This window comes from Pyrus communis, chromosome 7 (genome assembly GCF_963583255.1).
Source record: "Pyrus communis chromosome 7, drPyrComm1.1, whole genome shotgun sequence".
NCBI classification, from domain to species: Eukaryota; Viridiplantae; Streptophyta; class Magnoliopsida; order Rosales; family Rosaceae; genus Pyrus; species Pyrus communis.
In genome coordinates, this window is record NC_084809.1 from 9,770,561 (window position 1) to 9,788,099 (window position 17,539).

Sequence of the window (17,539 nt, forward strand, 5' to 3'; positions counted from 1 at the left end):
AATTCTTGTCATATTGGTTATGTGTCTCATTCTCATTGGTGGGGAACTAGTAAGCCGAAGATTGACAATAATTTTTGTAAAAAATTTGTACTACTATTTCTTTAATAGAGATGAAACTCACATGTGTTGGTCGGTCCACCTTTATTAAAGAAATGAAACAAATAATGGTACAAATAGAGAATAAGTGTAAGTTGTAACACTACTCTGATTTGTTTGAGATATACTTTCTACTCCACAAAATTATCGAGGAATTCTTGCACAACAAAATAGTTTGTCACCGATTTCTAAATCTTTATGTTTATGGTGTCACATTTCGAATGTTCAGGATATGAGACATGGACACGTAAATTTTGATAATGTTGCATTGTCTCACCTTATCCGTTTACATTTGCATCGGAGATAATTTGTCAGTTTAATGTTGTCGCACATAGTTTATTAATTCATGTTAAATCAATCAAGAGAGCCCGTTTAATTTGCTTACGTGGCATGTGCATTATTACTTTGTTTTTTCATCTACATAAAAAGAAATTAACGATCACTTCCTCAAATCATAAATCTGTTAATTTTGTTAATGTGAGAAAAGCATTCACCCTTCTACTCGTCGTGAATTTATTTATCATAAATAAATAAAACTTCCGTTACGTTTGCTTATATGGCGGCGTTATCCTTTTGCCTGCATGTAAGCCACGTCGGATCTACCTGGAAACAAAGTAAGAAAATTCCACGTCATTTCCCTCCGGTTTCTAATTAAAGAAGGAATATCCATGTCAGATTCTAATTCCCCCTCACTCGCTTCTCTTTTGCTTTTTACTATTTGAGCTTTTTCCCCCCTTCGATTCTTCATCCCTCTCACCACCAACACCAAATCCCTAATTCAATTCCGCCGCCATCAAATTCCATGTCAACCGTCCAAATCAACCGCTCCGCCGCCAATTCCGATGTCCGATTTTCGAAGCAAACAACCGCCCTAGCCAAACTCGTGATCCGAGAAACCCCAAACCCACACCGAAACCCGAGAATCCAACCAAAGCTTGTGCGGATCATACACGCCGACGCCGACGCCACCGACTCCTCCAGCGACGACAACGAGGACAGCGTCGTGCCGACGGTGAAGCGTCGCGTCAGAGAGATCAACCTTGAGGTCTCTTTGCCTTCCTCTGCTTCGTCTTCTCCGCCTTGCTCCGGTCGTCCCAACCTGTCCAAACGAGCCAAGCTGCAACCGAAATCGGAACCGGACCGCCGGAAGAGGTTCGTCGGCATCCGGCAGAGACCGTGGGGCAAGTGGGCTGCGGAGATTCGAGACCCGAGTCAGGGAAAACGGCTTTGGCTCGGAACCTTCGACACGGCGGAGGAAGCTGCGGCGGCGTACGACAGAGCTTCGCTGATGCTCAGGGGTCCTCGTGCCGTCACTAACTTTCCTGGAGCTGGGGAGGCGGTGGTTGCTGATGAGGTGGTTGCCGCTGCGGAAGTGGGCCATGGGGAAGGAGGAGGAAGAGTCGCCGCCGTGGGCGGAGGAGATGGGGCTGCAGATTGTCTTTAATCTTATTCCCTCCGTTTTAAAATTAGAATAATTATTAAAAATATAATTCGAATTTTGTATTATATTGTGCTTCGTACGGCGCCAAACCAATTTGATCATCATCTTATCCGAAAAGAAAGAAAAAAAAAAATATCGTCGACGGATTGACTAAACAACAAGCGACCAAGGGTTTTGACCAAAATAAGAAAACAAGCGACGAAAGTGAGACAAAGCGAATTTGCCAACCCAAAAATGAGAAAAAGTGAGACAAAACGAGTTTTAGGAATAATGTAATTACGAAAAAACCGTTAAGTGAGACAAAGCGAGTTTATGTGATATTTAAATTATAATTTCAACTTCGAAGAGAGAAATATGATTAATTCTTAAATTAATTAATTACATGACTAATATTTCGTGCATTAAACCTGGAACATGAGATATCCATACGTGAGATGTATATACGTACTTACCATACAATGTTGTACCTAATACGTACTTTTTCTCCGAAAAATGAGAATTCGAACTCGGACTTTTTCGCTTGTAATTGAACAAAGAGAAACTTAATTTCACTGATGGAAAACTGAAGTAAATTACAACACGCTTTTTTGTGATGAATTCATCTAAACTTTTAAAAGGGAGACTTCAAATTCTTCATTCAAATGGGCGCTACCAGAAAAGGTGGACAGATTGTCAAAGTTGTGTCTGCCCACAAAGGATGAAACCATGAATAAGGCTCTGAGCAGCACGCGTTTTATCTGGAGTACCGGACACGACAACTAGGGTTTCCAACGATCCGGGTTTTGAATCGTGAACAATCACATGTGCGCCTGAGATCTGGAATGAATTGTACCCATGAAAATGGATGCGTTAAAACACAACCCAGCACTTCATTACCAATTTTGAGCACAATAATATCGAACTACAAAGAGAACGATAACCCACCTGCCGGATCTGGTTCAGATTACTGTTGTTCTCTCCATAAACGTGAGTTATCAACGTCTGAGGAATCGTGATCTCAACTGTTGTGCTGGTTAAGTAAGGCTGTTGACTTCCACTGCTTAAATAAAATTTGCAGAAAAAAAGTTAGAATGCACCGTAGCAGCAGTATCACATGCTTTTATCTTCTTGTTAGCATGGATAAAATTACAGAGAAATACGACTATATATTTTCAGGACAAATTCAAATCAAATTTATGTGTCCAGTCAATTTTACCCAAATATTATTACTAACAGGGGGTTGATAATATCTCAAATGTACAATAACTGAATTCCCTGAGGTAAATTAACGTGGCGAATATTGACAGCATGTAGTGCGCTTTAGTTATAAAATTTACCCCATCTAATCACAAACACTTGGACTTCAATTGCAGACAACAAATGTTGCCAGAGGCTAAGAAACATTACCTTCGCCGAGACCCATTTCTTGGAGCCAAGCCTGAACCAACATCAGCAGCTCCCCTAGGGGTCCCACAGCTTACTCCCTAGAAGTATCGACTCAAGTTGGTTTAACAAAAATATTGAAGATCACTGGTGATAGATTGAAACCCCCTCCATTATTGACAAAAAAAAAAAATATAACTATTAGGTTGTTCAAAGTGTAAGACACCAACCTGGGGAGTCCAAGCTCTTGGAGAAGGACTCTCAAATGTTGGACCATGTCCTGGTCGCTCATTACCAAAAGAATAGGGAACTCGGTCCATATGAGCTGGACCATTGTGATCCATACCATGAGAAAATGAAGGCTGATGATCAGGAGTTTGTGATGGAAAAGCAGAATGATCAATTCCATGATGGAATCCAGGTGAAGGATAGGGACCAGGGGAGGCTGGGTTATGCCTCGGTCTAAAGGAAGGGGGAGGCATCTCGGGAAATGGAGACATATAGGGTGGGCCACCGAAATTAGCATAAGGGGGTCTCATAGGGAAAATTGTTTCCCGAATCCTACTTGTTATATGAAAGAGTGCATCCTGTACAGAAGGCAAGCTTCCAATAACCTGCCATAAAGCACCAAGAGGTTATTCTTACTGTATTTAGCAAGAATAGGATACTCGATTCATAAATGAAAAACTGTGGACCAAAAACAATTGACAGAAAGAAGATCGATGTTTATGCAAATAGATCAAAACACATAAACTATGTTACTAGTACATTTCTGAACCAAACAAGTGTTTCAAATCCAGTAAATCAATCGACTGTTAACATAAGTCTAACAGCCAATCACTTTATCCGGCACAAAGACATCATAATGGACTCTGACAAAATTCAATCCAAAAATTAAGGTAGTTTTTAACGTTTAATATTGTCTGCCTATCTTCCTGCAGAAACACTCAATATCATTACTTAACTAATCTGATTATAATTAAATATCACATTTCTAATGATGTGGTTGGCCAGTCTACACATAAGATGGCAGACCGGAAATCTAAACAGACATTGACCTGGGCATATTTAACCTCCTACCAGCTCTGATCTTCAACTTCTTCAAAGCTCTTATAATAACAAATTAAACTTTCGTATTGCATGATACGTTTTCTCTACTACGTCAACAGCCCATGAGCTTTTTTTAGTAAATGCAAAACAGTTTACCTTCTTAGTTGTTTGCAGATAAAGCAGAAAAGTTAATTCCAATTATACTCTAACAAAATATCAATGAGTATCAAGCACCACTTGGATTAGTTTACGACTTCCAATCTATCAACACTTTCATAAATTTTTTACCAAAACCAGATATCTCTGGTATAAATTTTCAGAGGGAAACAAATTGAAGATTAAACACCGTGAAAAACGGAAGGAATGTGCGTTATAATAATGTCTGCGGCCAATATAAGCTTAATATACCTGTACAACTTCATCATTTTGGTAGCTACCCTTCTGGACTAGTTCCTTTGGAAAAATTCGTATACTAGCACCAGTAGCTCTTCTCATTTCTGTAATAATGAAACCTCCTTTACCCAATAAACAACCTATCTGCTGTGGATGTACAAGAAGCCTAGCAACCACTGCAGCACCAGGTTCAAACCCAATCTCTGCAATTCGATGATGTGCACGAATAACAGCTTCCTGTGCCGGGGAATATTTTTGCTCTGGATTCTGCAATGAACTTCCAACATTAAACTTGAAATCCTTTCGTTTTGTTTTAAATTAATTTTATGGTATCAGGAACCAAACATAAAACGTACAAAATGCTTCTGTAAGTAATGATAAAATGGCAAGGCAAATACAGTTGGCCTCTAGTACCTCTTGTGCAGATATGATAACAACCCGCTCATCTGAATCAGGTGCACAATCAGCTATCTTAATTGATGCACCAGTTTCACTTTGCATAGTTCGAACAATGGAGCCACCCTTCCCTATCAGACTACCAACCTTATCAACATGACATAGCAACTTGAATAACACCTCTTCTTCCATAGCCATCCTGTGACCACGTCCAATATTTTCAGTCCCGGGATTAGAAGAATAATTCCTTGAGTGATAATCTGACGCATTAAAGCCAGGCCCAAAGCCCCGATGAGCAATAGGGTCAACTTGTGAAGGCATACCGGTTCCGTGAATTGATCCCCCTGAAATTTTGGTAGCACCAGAGTTAGCTACATCATCCTTAGGGTTATCCTGAAGACAACCTGAAACAGACAGAAGTGCTTTCTTCACTGCTGAAAATTCTCCTGTTATCTGCATATCAAACCAACACAAATAATGCCCTAAGTAATACATTAGCACAACAAAAACCTAACATGTTATTTGCACCCCTGCAGTAGGTGAAGCATGTTTCCCTCGTAGTGTTAGCAATCATTGTCCTATTTGTCTTTATTCACCCTTTTCTGCCCTTGGGCAGGTTTTGAGTTAAAGCCCTACCATCTTTGCCTGGATGAAACGTCCTAGTAATGTAGTTTTGCCCAATATTCATAATGTGGTCTTCCTCATTGATGCAAATGCTTAATAAGATACGAAGAGCACTCACTCACATTTATGAAACATACACTTAGCTAAAGAAAGAAAATAAATCAATCACATTTTAGAAACTTAGTATATAAATCATGAAATACAGAACTTCTTGCACTTGCCTCTCACACCAACACATAATATGCATGGGCATGTGGTTTAGGTCTAAGCGCGAATATCTAGTACATCAACGAGCTGAGAAAAACTTCAGTGGGACTATCTAGTACATCAAAGTATGCATTGAAATTCGAACTGAGAAACTTCTTTTCCATCTCAACACACAACGATGCTTAGTGGTTAGTCATACCATATTAGCCATGATGACGTGGTATTAGAGCCCGTTCAACATAAGTTCTGGTGTTAATGTAGTTCCTCATAACTGCTATATACCATTTTAAGAAACCACACAATATTACTACTTGCATCATTAAAAAAACTCATAGTAATCGCAACAAGTAACAACTACAAGAATCTCAAAGATTGTGCATTGATCCCGAAAACAAAACAGATAGAGCACATAAAAAAGGGAATAAGCTACCTAAAGAGCACAACAATTACAAAGTACCAACATTTCTATCATGTCCAATGCAAGTAAACGAAAGCAATCGAAACCGGAAAAAAAAAAAAAAAAAAAAAAGCGTTCTTTACCTGAATCAACTCATCTGCAGGGGATGCACACGGCGGAATTTGGTCTCTGGGCAAAATCCTAACGTGCGCTCCACTCTCCTGCCTAATCTTCTCCACAATCTTTCCCCCTCTCCCAAGCACACATCCAACCTGGCTGCTCGCCACCAGCAACCTACAACACACCAAGCCGCAGCCACTATTACCCTTTTCTGCTTCACCGGCGTCATCAACCGCCGCCTTCCCGAAAACCCTAACCAGGGCATGCTGGGCAGGCGACCTTTCTGCCTTGTCTAGGGTTTGGGCGGCGTTGGGCGATTGGGCATTTGGTTCGGCGAAGATGAGGACGACACACTCGTCGCCGCCATGGGTTGGGTGTTCGATGCGGACCTTGGCGCCAGGGGTGGGGCCCAGTTTGGGGATGAGAGCGGCGGTTTTAGAGGATGGGCAGAGCAGGCGGAAGAGGGCGGCGGGTTCCATCGATGATCGAGGTGGTCGCTAAGTCTGTTAGTCAGCAAGCTGCTGCAGCCAGCATCACACTCTCTCACTACATTAACTAGGATTTAGTCCAAACAAACGAGAATGGACAATTAATTCTTATATATTTTAACCCAGAAATTTAGTGGAAATTTAATTATTTTATTTGTTGTTAAGAAAATACAAACTTTATGGCATTAGCGCCAGCAACCAACCCTGCTTGCGCCTACTTTGGGTCGGAGAAAATTTTGGTCATTACCGGTTCATCTTGTTTTAATGTTATATAATGTTGATATACTTGTTGATATTGAATGTTTGGAACTTGTACGTACATGCTCGGTTCATGTTCAATTTTAAAAAACGTCTTGTTTAAGAATAATAATTAACTTGATAGTCACGTAAAAATAATAGACATAAAACTTTCACTTTTAAGGTACTCATCCATATTGAGGTTTCGAGTTTAATTTTTATCTCATCTTTGATATCCAAAACGAGAAGCACGTATATGGCCAAACCTGTAGAGTCTCGTTTCCCAAGCTTAGATCGGGATGGTTTCAATCTTTACCGGTCTCTATTTTTTATTATTTTTACAAATATGGAAATAAGAATAATTGGAAGGGAGTTCTAATAAAAAAAGGTTTTTTTTATTATTCATTCTTAATCAAAATGACATTTTATGTATGAAAGGTTTATAATGAATTAAGCTCTTTTCTTTATTTACTCGTATGCCATTATTTCATTATTGTAGCGGAGTCCACAATGATGTTAACATTTCTGTCTGATTACAATACATTATTTTGCATGATGTTCTTCATCTTATGCTACTTTTGATAATTTATTACTAGCTCTTCAAGCTTCCATCATGTTATCGATGTTATACAGCTCTTCTTCTGTCAAATTGTTTCAGTACTGTTCATTGCCTTCTACCAATTCTGTATTTCTTTCTCTATCTTCTTTTACCTTATAATACATATCTTGTGTTTCTCATTTGAAATTTTGAGGCTTTCAATATGGCTAATGGCAGGCTTTTAATTTGCTGTAAATATAAATTTCTTCTTTTTCTACTACTAATATCATATCATACCTAAAATTTTCAAACTCATCTAAAGCTAACATTTGGATTCCTAGAAATCTCAGAATATTTTTGTATGAAGGAGTCCACCTGTGTGGGGAGATAGATGAGAGTTTAAAAGACTCTTTATTAATCATGGTTATATGCCTAGTTTTCTCCTTATGCATATATACATACCAATCTGAAGGATTACTAATAAAACTTATGCAAATTTCTTTCCACTTTTTTAGATAATCTTCTGTTACTTGTATAAGCTTTTCAGAAATTGATTCTAGTTGAGAAATATGGTTAATGAATATGTTATCAAGATAGTCAAACTCTAATAGTAAGGTTAGAGTAACTTCTACTACATTATGCTTTTTCTGATGCTCATAACTAAAACGTCATGGTGTAAAATCTCTCATGTTAATCCTGGCTACAACTATACTAATTTTTGGTTTGCAATTACAACTTTATGTACTATCACAAAGACATGGTGGATACATCTTTGTAATAATATTCATTCCTGATTTTGGATCAAAGATGGATTAATACAAAGCACATTGTAATTGTAACTGTAACTTTTTTATGCACTGTGATGCTCTGCTCAAGATTTCAATTTGCATATCTGGTGGCATTATTCTTAATTTTGCTTTTGAAATTTCTTCTAATAGGATATCATCCTTTATTAAGTCTAAAGGTATTTCCTAAGAAAACTTTAATATTTTTCTTGTTTTTCTCCATCACTCAGATGATGATACTGCTCATTATGTTGATGATGCTCCATTTTAATATCTTCTTCCTAAGAGCTCAATCTTAATCTCTCTATCTTCTATGGGCTCATTAACCTCTTGTTATATGGGTTCAATAACCTTTTTTTTCTTTATTCTTATACTGATAAGTTTCTAAACCTATTTTTAATTCTCTTTTCAGGATGTCACTTGTCTTCTGCTGCATTCTAAGAGTTTGGAGTTCTTGATTCATTTTAGTAAACTTACTAAGTAATGACTCATGGTATCTAGAAATGGCTTGAAGATTGTGTTCAAGAGAATGAATATGATGCTGACTTTGATGGAAATTAAAATTAAAACTGTCAAACTCTTGTTCTAGGGTTCTAATTCATTTTTCATGGCCTAATCTCATGTTTGGCTGTTTGATTTGAACATTCCAAAAATTATTTAAGAGAACATGTTACCTATCAGTGAGTCCTGATACCCTTAACCTATACCTTAGAGTTGGATCTCTAATTCCTTCAATTATGGTGCCATTAAAGTTAAAGATGGGTACTGGTGGTGATGCTGGTCTGCTTATGCTATTCCGGAATCCACTGAATGGTGAAGGTCTATGGTGCATCATTATACTATTGAAATGTGCTCTTTTGCCTTGTGGTCTTGTGCTATTTAAGGATGATGGTCCATGATATTTCATTTATGTTTAATGAATTAGTCTTAATAAGATATCAGCTAATGTATTGTTACTACCTTTTATATGTTCAAAATTTGGTTTAAAACAATTTCCTGTAATTGAATCAACAAAATTAACCCATCTTCGGGTTGCCTGTTTATTAGTATGTATCTTATTATAATGAGAAACTATGTTTTGACAATCTGTTATAATTGTAAATACTTCATTATGTAAAAATAAAGAGGATGCTTCAAGTGAGTTAATTATTTCTAAAATTTCTAAATCCGTTGATTGTAATTTTGATTGTACATCACTAAATTTTCCTGATGAATATCTGCAAACTTGTTCATTAGACTTTGGTGACTCCTTATGCTTTTTCTAGTATAGTATACATGCCCATCCTAATTATGAAGCATCTGTTTCAACTATTTTGTAACTATCATCTAATGGTAATGTTAATGGTTTAAGTTTAGTAATTTCTTCTTTTATATTTTGGACTAATTTAATATATTCACTAATAAAATACTTTTGTCCTGTTTTGCTAGTTTTACAATGTAATACTGCTATTTTTCTTCCTAAATCAGGAATAAAATTTCTTTATTAATTTAATAATCCTAAAAATGCTTGTAACTTTTTTTTATCTTCTAACTTATTTGGAAATTCTAAAACTTTCTTAGCTATATGATCTTGTAATTGTATTATGCCTAACTTAATATACATTCCTAAAATTTTTATATCTTGCTTTTCTAATGCTATTTTATTTTTGCTAATCACAATTCTATTATTGATAAATTCTTGTAAAACTATCTCTAAATGCTTCATATTTTCATTTCTATTTTTACTATGTACTAAAATATCATTTACATAAACACTACAAAAATTATCATATTTATTGAAATTTTGATCCATCTTTCTTTGAAAGATCAATGGAGCATTTTTAAGTCCAAATGGCATAACAAGCCACTCAAAATGTCATTCTAGACAAATAAAAGCTATCCACTCAAATGATTATTCTGCTAATCGTCAGATCTAGGCTAATTATATTTAATTTTGCTAATATTTTATTTTTACTCCAATGTAATTGTGGGTGACATATCCCGACCGAAATCAAGGCACGAGTGACGGCCAACACGCCCTGATTTCGGGATTGTAAGATCACACATCGCCCATGGGAGTGATCCTTATATGTATATTCTCTTCCCTACCTAGCGCGAGGCATTTTGAGAGCTTACTGGCTTCAGGTTCCGTAGAAACTCCGAAGTTAAGCGAGTAGTGCGCGAGAGCACTCCCATGATCGGTGACCCACTGGGAAGTTCTCGTGTGAGTTCCGAGAAACAAAACCATGAGGGCGTGGTTGGGGCCCAAAGCGGACAATATCGTGTTACAGTGGTGGAGCGGGCCCGGGATGTGGTGGATCTCGGGCGGGGATGTGACAGTGCGTCTTCTCCTATGATTCTAGTTTGTTCTGCTAATTGTAATAATTCTTTTAAACTCTTTAGTCTATCTAATTGTAATATTTCTATATGATTTCCTTCTTCTTCATCAAACTCTTCTATATTATTATGCTCATAATTTTCTTTTGAGTTTTCTAAATAATAACTATCTTAGCCACTAGACTCTTCTATTCTTTTGCTTTTGTATGCTTCTACAATATTACTTTGATCAGTTATTGTAATACCTCTTTTGAAAAATGTTATGTTAGGATTCATAAATAAAAAACCTTGTCAACTTTTTAAAAATTTTAAACCTAAAATGAATAGGTATGATCCTATTGATAAAAAAATGTTAGTGGTAAATTAAATTGTTGTTTTTCTACATTAAAAGACTCATTATTAATACAGTGTGTTAAATAAACTGGTCTCTCATCAAATTGTGTTATTCTTACTGATTTTGCTATTTTTTGTCTATATTTTTTTGGTACTAACTCTTCTCTTATTATTCTCTTTGTCATAGTTGTTTGTATTTTGTGTTTTTTTGTTAATTCTATTTCACAATTTATAGTAACTAAAGAACTATTTTTTGACTTTTCTATACTATGAACAATATTTCCTAATATTTCAGTACTTTATTTTGATTTTGTTGAATTAATTTCTAATAACCTATCATTACAACACTTTTCACACAATATTGAATATGTATTACAATATTTATGGTCAACCTAAATTAATGTATTTGTATTCTTCTTCATATTGTTCTTCTATTAATACACACATGTAACATCCCACATCGCCCAAGGGAGTGGATCCTGTAAGCCTTATATGTATATTCTCATATTTACCTAGCACGAGACCTTTTGGGAGCTCACTGGCTTAGGGTTCCATCGGAACTCCGAAGTTAAACGAGTTCGCGTGAAAACAATCCCGGGATGGGTGACCCACTGGGAAGTTCTCGTGTGAGTTCCCAGAAACAAAACTGTGAATGTGTGGTAGGGGTCCAAAGCGGACAATATCGTGCTACGGTGGAGTCTATCCAATGATGTGGTGGGGGCCTGGGCCGGGATGTGACAACACATATACTCTTCTAAATCACTATTTGAACTACTTGAATTTTTCGAGTCTGAATCTATCATATTTATATTTTCTATACTATAAATACTCTTATTATCAATTAAATCATCTAAACTATATATTGATTAAATATCTTCGTCTTCTTCTAACTTAAAAAACTCCCTTAAATGTACTTTATCTCTCGGCTGTTTTCCTAATTTTGGTCACTTAGGTATAATGTGTCTAACTTCTCCACATAAATAACATTTACAACTACTCTTATCTTTTGGAACTTTATATTTTCTAATCCAAGGTCTGCCACTTCTTTTCCTAAATTGTTTCAAAATATATTTTCTCTTCCTATATGTTCTTGAAGGTCTAATGCTAAAATTCTTATGTTGTTTGTATGGTTTGTATGACTTATATTTCTTTTTGTATATTTTCTTATGCTTATTTTTCTTATGACAACTATATTGTTGTGGTAAATCTATATTTTTACAGCTTATGTAAATTGTTTTCTAATTTGTCTCTTAAGTTTTATTTGACTACACTATTGTCTAAGTATATCATATACATATTGAATTCTAGGTCCTATTGTAATATCATTTTTCCTTGAATGCTTTTACCATTCATTCCAAATCTTTTCTCCTATTGGTCTTTTTATTTTTGTCATATTAGTATCTAATAAATTAATATCACTAATTCTATCTGTTCTTCCTAAATATTTAAAGAAATATGATGTATACTCAGTTATGCACTGTAAATCACAAATTTGTAATTGTTCTAAATTTCTAATTGCTCTTATTTGTTCTTATTCGCTTATGTCATCTAACATGTTATGATCTAAAGATTCGTGCTTAATTAAAGTAACAAAACCATTAATATTAAAATGCATTTTAGCTACATGATGTTCTGGATATTGAGCTTTCTATGGCTGAAAATAATAAAAAACTAGACCATCTAAATTATGCTCAAAATAATCTAACATATTTTGTGAATTAGTAAAATCTAACATTAATGATGCATGTACGCAACCTTTTTCCTATCTCTCAATCGTTCTCTCTTATTCTTGTGGATCTACATTATATAAGTTTAATATATTACCTACTATATTAATTTGTTCTAATACTCTTAAATATTGAATCCTATTTTTTCTTGATGGTTTCATCATATTTTCTTCAACATAATCTACTCCTACTTATTCATTATATTGTTCATTTGTTTGTCTCAAAAATTGTTGATCAGTTCTACCTACATATCTTGGATTTTCTACTCTTGATGTAATATTTTCTTCTGATGGATTACTTCTGCTTTCAACTCTAATAAATTATTATATTCTTTTGATCCTAAAATATGTTCTACTCCTATTTCTAAAATTAATTTTTTCATTTCTTCATTTGAAATTCTATGTAGTCCTAAATTATATGTCTTATATTTTTCTAAGTATTCTTCTCCATCTAAATGATCAATATCTTTGATAAGCTTATCTACAATATGATCAAAATTTTGCTCAACTAAATTGATATCTAAATTATCAAAAGTCATATAAATACTCTCATTTTCGATCTCACTCTCATCATCTTCTATATTTTCTAATTGCTTGTAATTACTAAATCTAATTGTTGCTTTACCTGTACTAGTTTCATATATTTGTATTATACCTGGTTGTCTATTTCTTGCTACTTGTAAATTAGGTAATATCCACTGAGTTCATTCTAAAAAGTTATTATCTACAAGTTTTGCTTCTATCATATTTACACGTTTACTACCAAATGTTTGAACTAAATTTTGAAATTCTAAATTAAACTTATGATTATATTTATCAGAAATTTTACCAATATAAATTAAGCTAATACACAAATTTTTCTACTCTTCTTTCATATTATAATTTTTTGTTCTTATTCTTACTTTAATATATTTACTAAATTCATTTATTGTCATAACATAATTATGAATACAACCTATGACTGCTAAATTTGAACTTAAATCTACTTCAGCTGTTGCTATTACTGCTTGCTGGTGATGATCTCATCTATCATTATATATGTATACTAAAGCTTTTGTGCCTACTTGTGCTTTGGTTAATCCTGCTATTCCAATTGATATTGTTCCTATATAGATCTGACTAAAATGTTATTTTCTTAAATGAGTAACTGCTTATTTACTAAGTAAATTAAGTGTAACTTCTTTATCAATACAATTAACTTCATGTTGACTGATACTACTTACAATTCTACTTCTATTTTCAAATAAACTTAATTGATACAAATTATATTTATTTTTCTGAGTTCTCTCAAAACCTCTTCTAATGAATTCTTGTTTTCTTCTTCGTTTTGGTAAATATCTTCAGCTCTAACTACTTCTTTTCCTTTTTTTCTAAAGAGTTCCATTTTCTGTTATCAAAAGGATTTATCTTAGGTCTTCTATTATGATTATTGGTATTTAAAGTTAAATTTTCTAATTTTTCGAACAAAGATGGTGGAAGTGATGAAGATGCGTTATGTAAAATTTGATTTATTTCTGCTATTCGTTCTTCAACTTGTTCTAATTTTTCATCTAAATTTAAAACTAATTGGATAATTAAATTATTTTGTCTAATAGGGATATTACTACTAGCTACTGGTTTTGAAAAATCTGTTAAACATACTGGATCTTTATTTAACTTGCGAATTTCTTTCAAAGCTTGGATATATTTTCTATTAGTTCTAGAATCGGTCATTAAACTAATAATCTATCTATTTTATTATGCAACTTATCTACTTGTTCACTCAACTCTTTTTGCACTAATTGGATTTTTTGAACTTCTAATTTTAACTGCTCAACTATTTCTAATAATCTAAGTTCTATTTGTTTAGGCTTACTATTTATGAGGTCAATAAGCTATTTTATCTCTCTTTTGCTAGGAAACCTTTGCATATTTTTATTATTATCTTCTAACTAGGATGTAATATAATCTAAAATTTGTCTAATTGCTTTTGTGGAATTTTTCTGAAAATGCTCTAACAACTAGTTTAACAAATGATTATGCTTATTATTTTTTAATTTTATATTTTTTACTTAACTAATAATAAGATCTACAATACTTTTGATTTGTGGATTTTCCTCACTATGCAAAATATGATTATGCTTTCTTAATGAAAAATAACAAACTAAACTATTTTGATCTAAGGTATTTTTCTTTTTTGAGGTTCACTGATTTCTAAATTAAGGTAATCTATCATAAATTACAGTCTACATTTCTTTAAAGTTACGGCTAACTGATTCCTTAAAAACTTTATTTCTTCTCTCAAGTTCTCTAAGGGGGCGTTTGTTTGCCCTCACTAACTCGGACTGGACTGGACTGGACTAGCTATTAGTCCAATATTGTGTTTGTTCCATGCTGGGACTAACATTAATGAGACTAAAGAGGACTAGCATGGACAAAACCCTTCACTAAGAGGTCTTAGTGAGACCCCCCAATAACCATGGGACTAGCTAAGACTATCCTTTATTTCTCGTCCTTGTCATGCTCAACGACCACTCCCGACAGACTCCTCGTCATCGCCGGTCACCTAGATCAATCATTAACTTCCCGACTCTCTTTCAGATCCATTTCACAACCAACTTTCATATAAAATATACCAAATTGAAGCTGGGAGTGACAAGATTACGATTTTACTTGAATCGAGGCCAAAATGTGGTCGAATGTGGCCGGAAAATGGCCTGGAAGTCTCCGCCTGTTTGGGCTTCTTCAAATCCATGACAAATTCGAGCATGCAAAGCTAAGATCTCGGTCCAGGGATGGTGATGAATTTTTTGGTGGTGCTAACTTCATCCAATTTAATGAGGGTTGGCCAAAAAACACATCGGGAAACCTGCAACTTGTCGGGAAAATTGGAGCCGTGAGGTTCCGTTCGAACAACGCATAGCTAGAAAGGGAGGGAGGACAGAGAAATAGAGACTGGAATCAATAAGGAGTTTGACCAGGAATGAGAAAAAGACATGAATTGCAAGGTCTGAAATGAAAAAAAGAGGAAGAGGGTGGGACGATGAGAGAAGAGGAAAAGAGTGGGATGGAAATGGTAGGAAAAGATGGAGAAAAAGATAAGATCATAATAAAATATTAATAATTTATATATTAAATAAAATAATATTAGAAATTGTTATTATCCAGCTTCTTAGTCCAATACTGCACCAAACGCTTCACTAAGTTAGTCCAGTTTAGTCTAGTCTAAGCCAGTCCAGCTTAGTCCTTGAAGCTAATCCAGTCCGAGATAGTCCGGCGCAACAAACGCCCCCTAAAGTTTGATTTGTTGCTCTTTTTGGTTCTAAAACTCTATGTTGCACTTCTGTGTTATTATATTTACTAATAAATGAAGGGTGTTCAAGGTAATCAAGATAAAACTTCTGCTTCTTCAAAGTCTTGCTAATTCTTTTGGATATATATGATAATCTTCTTTTTATGCTAGTTATAGTTGGGTGTCTAGGACAATAAATGTCTGGTGGTTGTGGTTGACAAGGTCTACAAGGACAATAATATCTATTGTTCATACAAAATTAAGCAAGTGTGTGAAATCAGTTGTGTTAATAACTTCCGTCCTCAAGGTACTTTACTATTATAATTATACTATTAAAATGCTAAATTTGGCTCTGATACCAAATTCACATAGAAAAGGCCCGGTTAAATAGTCGGATGACTATTATAACAACTAGACATAAAACCTTGCACATGGAACTCAACATATTTCATCATGATGGCCACTCACAATATATGGCAAGCACTAAGAATGCTCGAACAAAGTATGATCGTCAGTTTTGCAGGTTAATAATATAACTACAATAATGTTTTCCTGTTTTTGACTAAAAGTCTAATTAAACAAACACACTAAAGACAAAAAGAAAAACTTACTTAAGACTTGGAAATTGCTTGAATATGTACACTTGAACTTTTATTGATATGTAAGATGTTTACAAAGAAAAGTGTTTACAAAGAATGCTAGGAAAACTTCGGATACTATATGCAGGAGGTATGTTGAAGTAGTGTGTGAGTTGTGTTCTGCATGGGAGGAAAAACTCCCTTGTATACAAAACCAATTTCCTAAACAACAAAACAATTTTTCAACTATTTGCAACTTTTTTGAATCGTGACAGTGCAATGTTTTTGAAGGCTGTCAATTTTCTTATTTGACTTGTCATTTCCTTCTTTTGGTTGTATTCTTTGATGAAGACCACGTGAACGTTGCTGAATACTAGGCCATTTTATACAGATGTTCGAAGGGTAGAATTGATATTTTTGAAAACTTTTGGACTAAAGATTAAACCTAAAGTTTTCGGGGTCTTTCATTAGTTTTCCCTAATTGGAAACCTTATGATACATTATTTTCCCATAAAATCTTCAAATACATTTGAAATTTGTTTCCTTTTCTTCCAGATCCTAATTTTTCTGTGTACATTGTCATTTCAAATTCACTAAATAGTCATCAAATACATTGTATTGGTCCACAAATTGGCAAGATTAACATTAACTACCTTGCCAAAACAGTTAAAAAAGAAAAAACAGGAAAACAAAAATCTCACCCAGAAAAAGAAAACGAAAGGAAAGGAAAAAAGGGGCCTAAATTTGCATGGCTGAGAATTCCAAAACCTAAACCTAACCCTAATCATATACCCTTATCCTTCACCCACCCTCCACCCTCCACCCTCCCTATAAATTGGTCCAATTACTGAGTGTTTTTGCACCAACAAAAAGTAGCCTTCTTCCGTGTAATTGGAGTTAATTAATTATACACAGTTAGAATGTGGATGCTACATGCTAGCTTTAGAAACTCTAGATGACGATGAAGACGAAGATGATGAAGAACACCTTATAGTTCTCAACTCAACCATCGAATCGCTGATTTACCAGAGAGGTATTATACAAGGCAAAAGCACATAGTTTTCAAATTTTCAGATTCATTTTCAACTTCTAATATGTTCTTGGTGTCTTTTATTTGTCGATAATTATAATCCAAGATCACAAAATAAATATCACGTGGAAATATATGTACATGTATTATT

At 34.6% G+C, this 17,539-nt stretch overlaps 2 protein-coding genes across 2 annotated transcripts; one reads left to right on the forward strand and one right to left on the reverse strand.

Annotated features, from left to right (window-relative positions):
- Nucleotides 1–575: 575 nt before the first annotated feature.
- Nucleotides 576–1,602, forward strand: LOC137740881 (pathogenesis-related genes transcriptional activator PTI6-like). Its single transcript, XM_068480685.1, has one exon. The coding sequence runs from the start codon at nucleotides 899–901 to the stop codon at nucleotides 1,538–1,540; it is 642 nt and encodes a 213-aa protein (XP_068336786.1). The 5' UTR covers nucleotides 576–898; the 3' UTR covers nucleotides 1,541–1,602.
- Nucleotides 1,603–1,903: 301 nt separating this feature from the next.
- On the reverse strand, nucleotides 1,904–6,773 carry LOC137739924 (KH domain-containing protein HEN4-like). Its single transcript, XM_068479673.1, has 7 exons — nucleotides 6,110–6,773; nucleotides 4,757–5,191; nucleotides 4,358–4,609; nucleotides 3,130–3,513; nucleotides 2,924–3,000; nucleotides 2,462–2,573; nucleotides 1,904–2,353 (listed from the first exon to the last, which is right to left on the reverse strand). The coding sequence occupies exons 1-7, from the start codon at nucleotides 6,563–6,565 to the stop codon at nucleotides 2,210–2,212; spliced, it is 1,860 nt and encodes a 619-aa protein (XP_068335774.1). The 5' UTR covers nucleotides 6,566–6,773; the 3' UTR covers nucleotides 1,904–2,209.
- Nucleotides 6,774–17,539: the final 10,766 nt, after the last annotated feature.

Coding starts and splice junctions, on each gene's coding strand:
- LOC137740881 (XM_068480685.1), top strand. CDS start 899: ATGTCAACCGTCCAAATCAACCGCTCCGCCGCCAATTCCGATGTCCGA.
- LOC137739924 (XM_068479673.1), bottom strand. CDS start 6,565: ATGGAACCCGCCGCCCTCTTCCGCCTGCTCTGCCCATCCTCTAAAACC. Junction 5,192..6,109: donor CTGCAGATGAGTTGATTCAG/GTAAAGAACGCT, acceptor TTTGATATGCAG/ATAACAGGAGAATTTTCAGC. Junction 4,610..4,756: donor TTATCATATCTGCACAAGAG/GTACTAGAGGCC, acceptor AGTTCATTGCAG/AATCCAGAGCAAAAATATTC.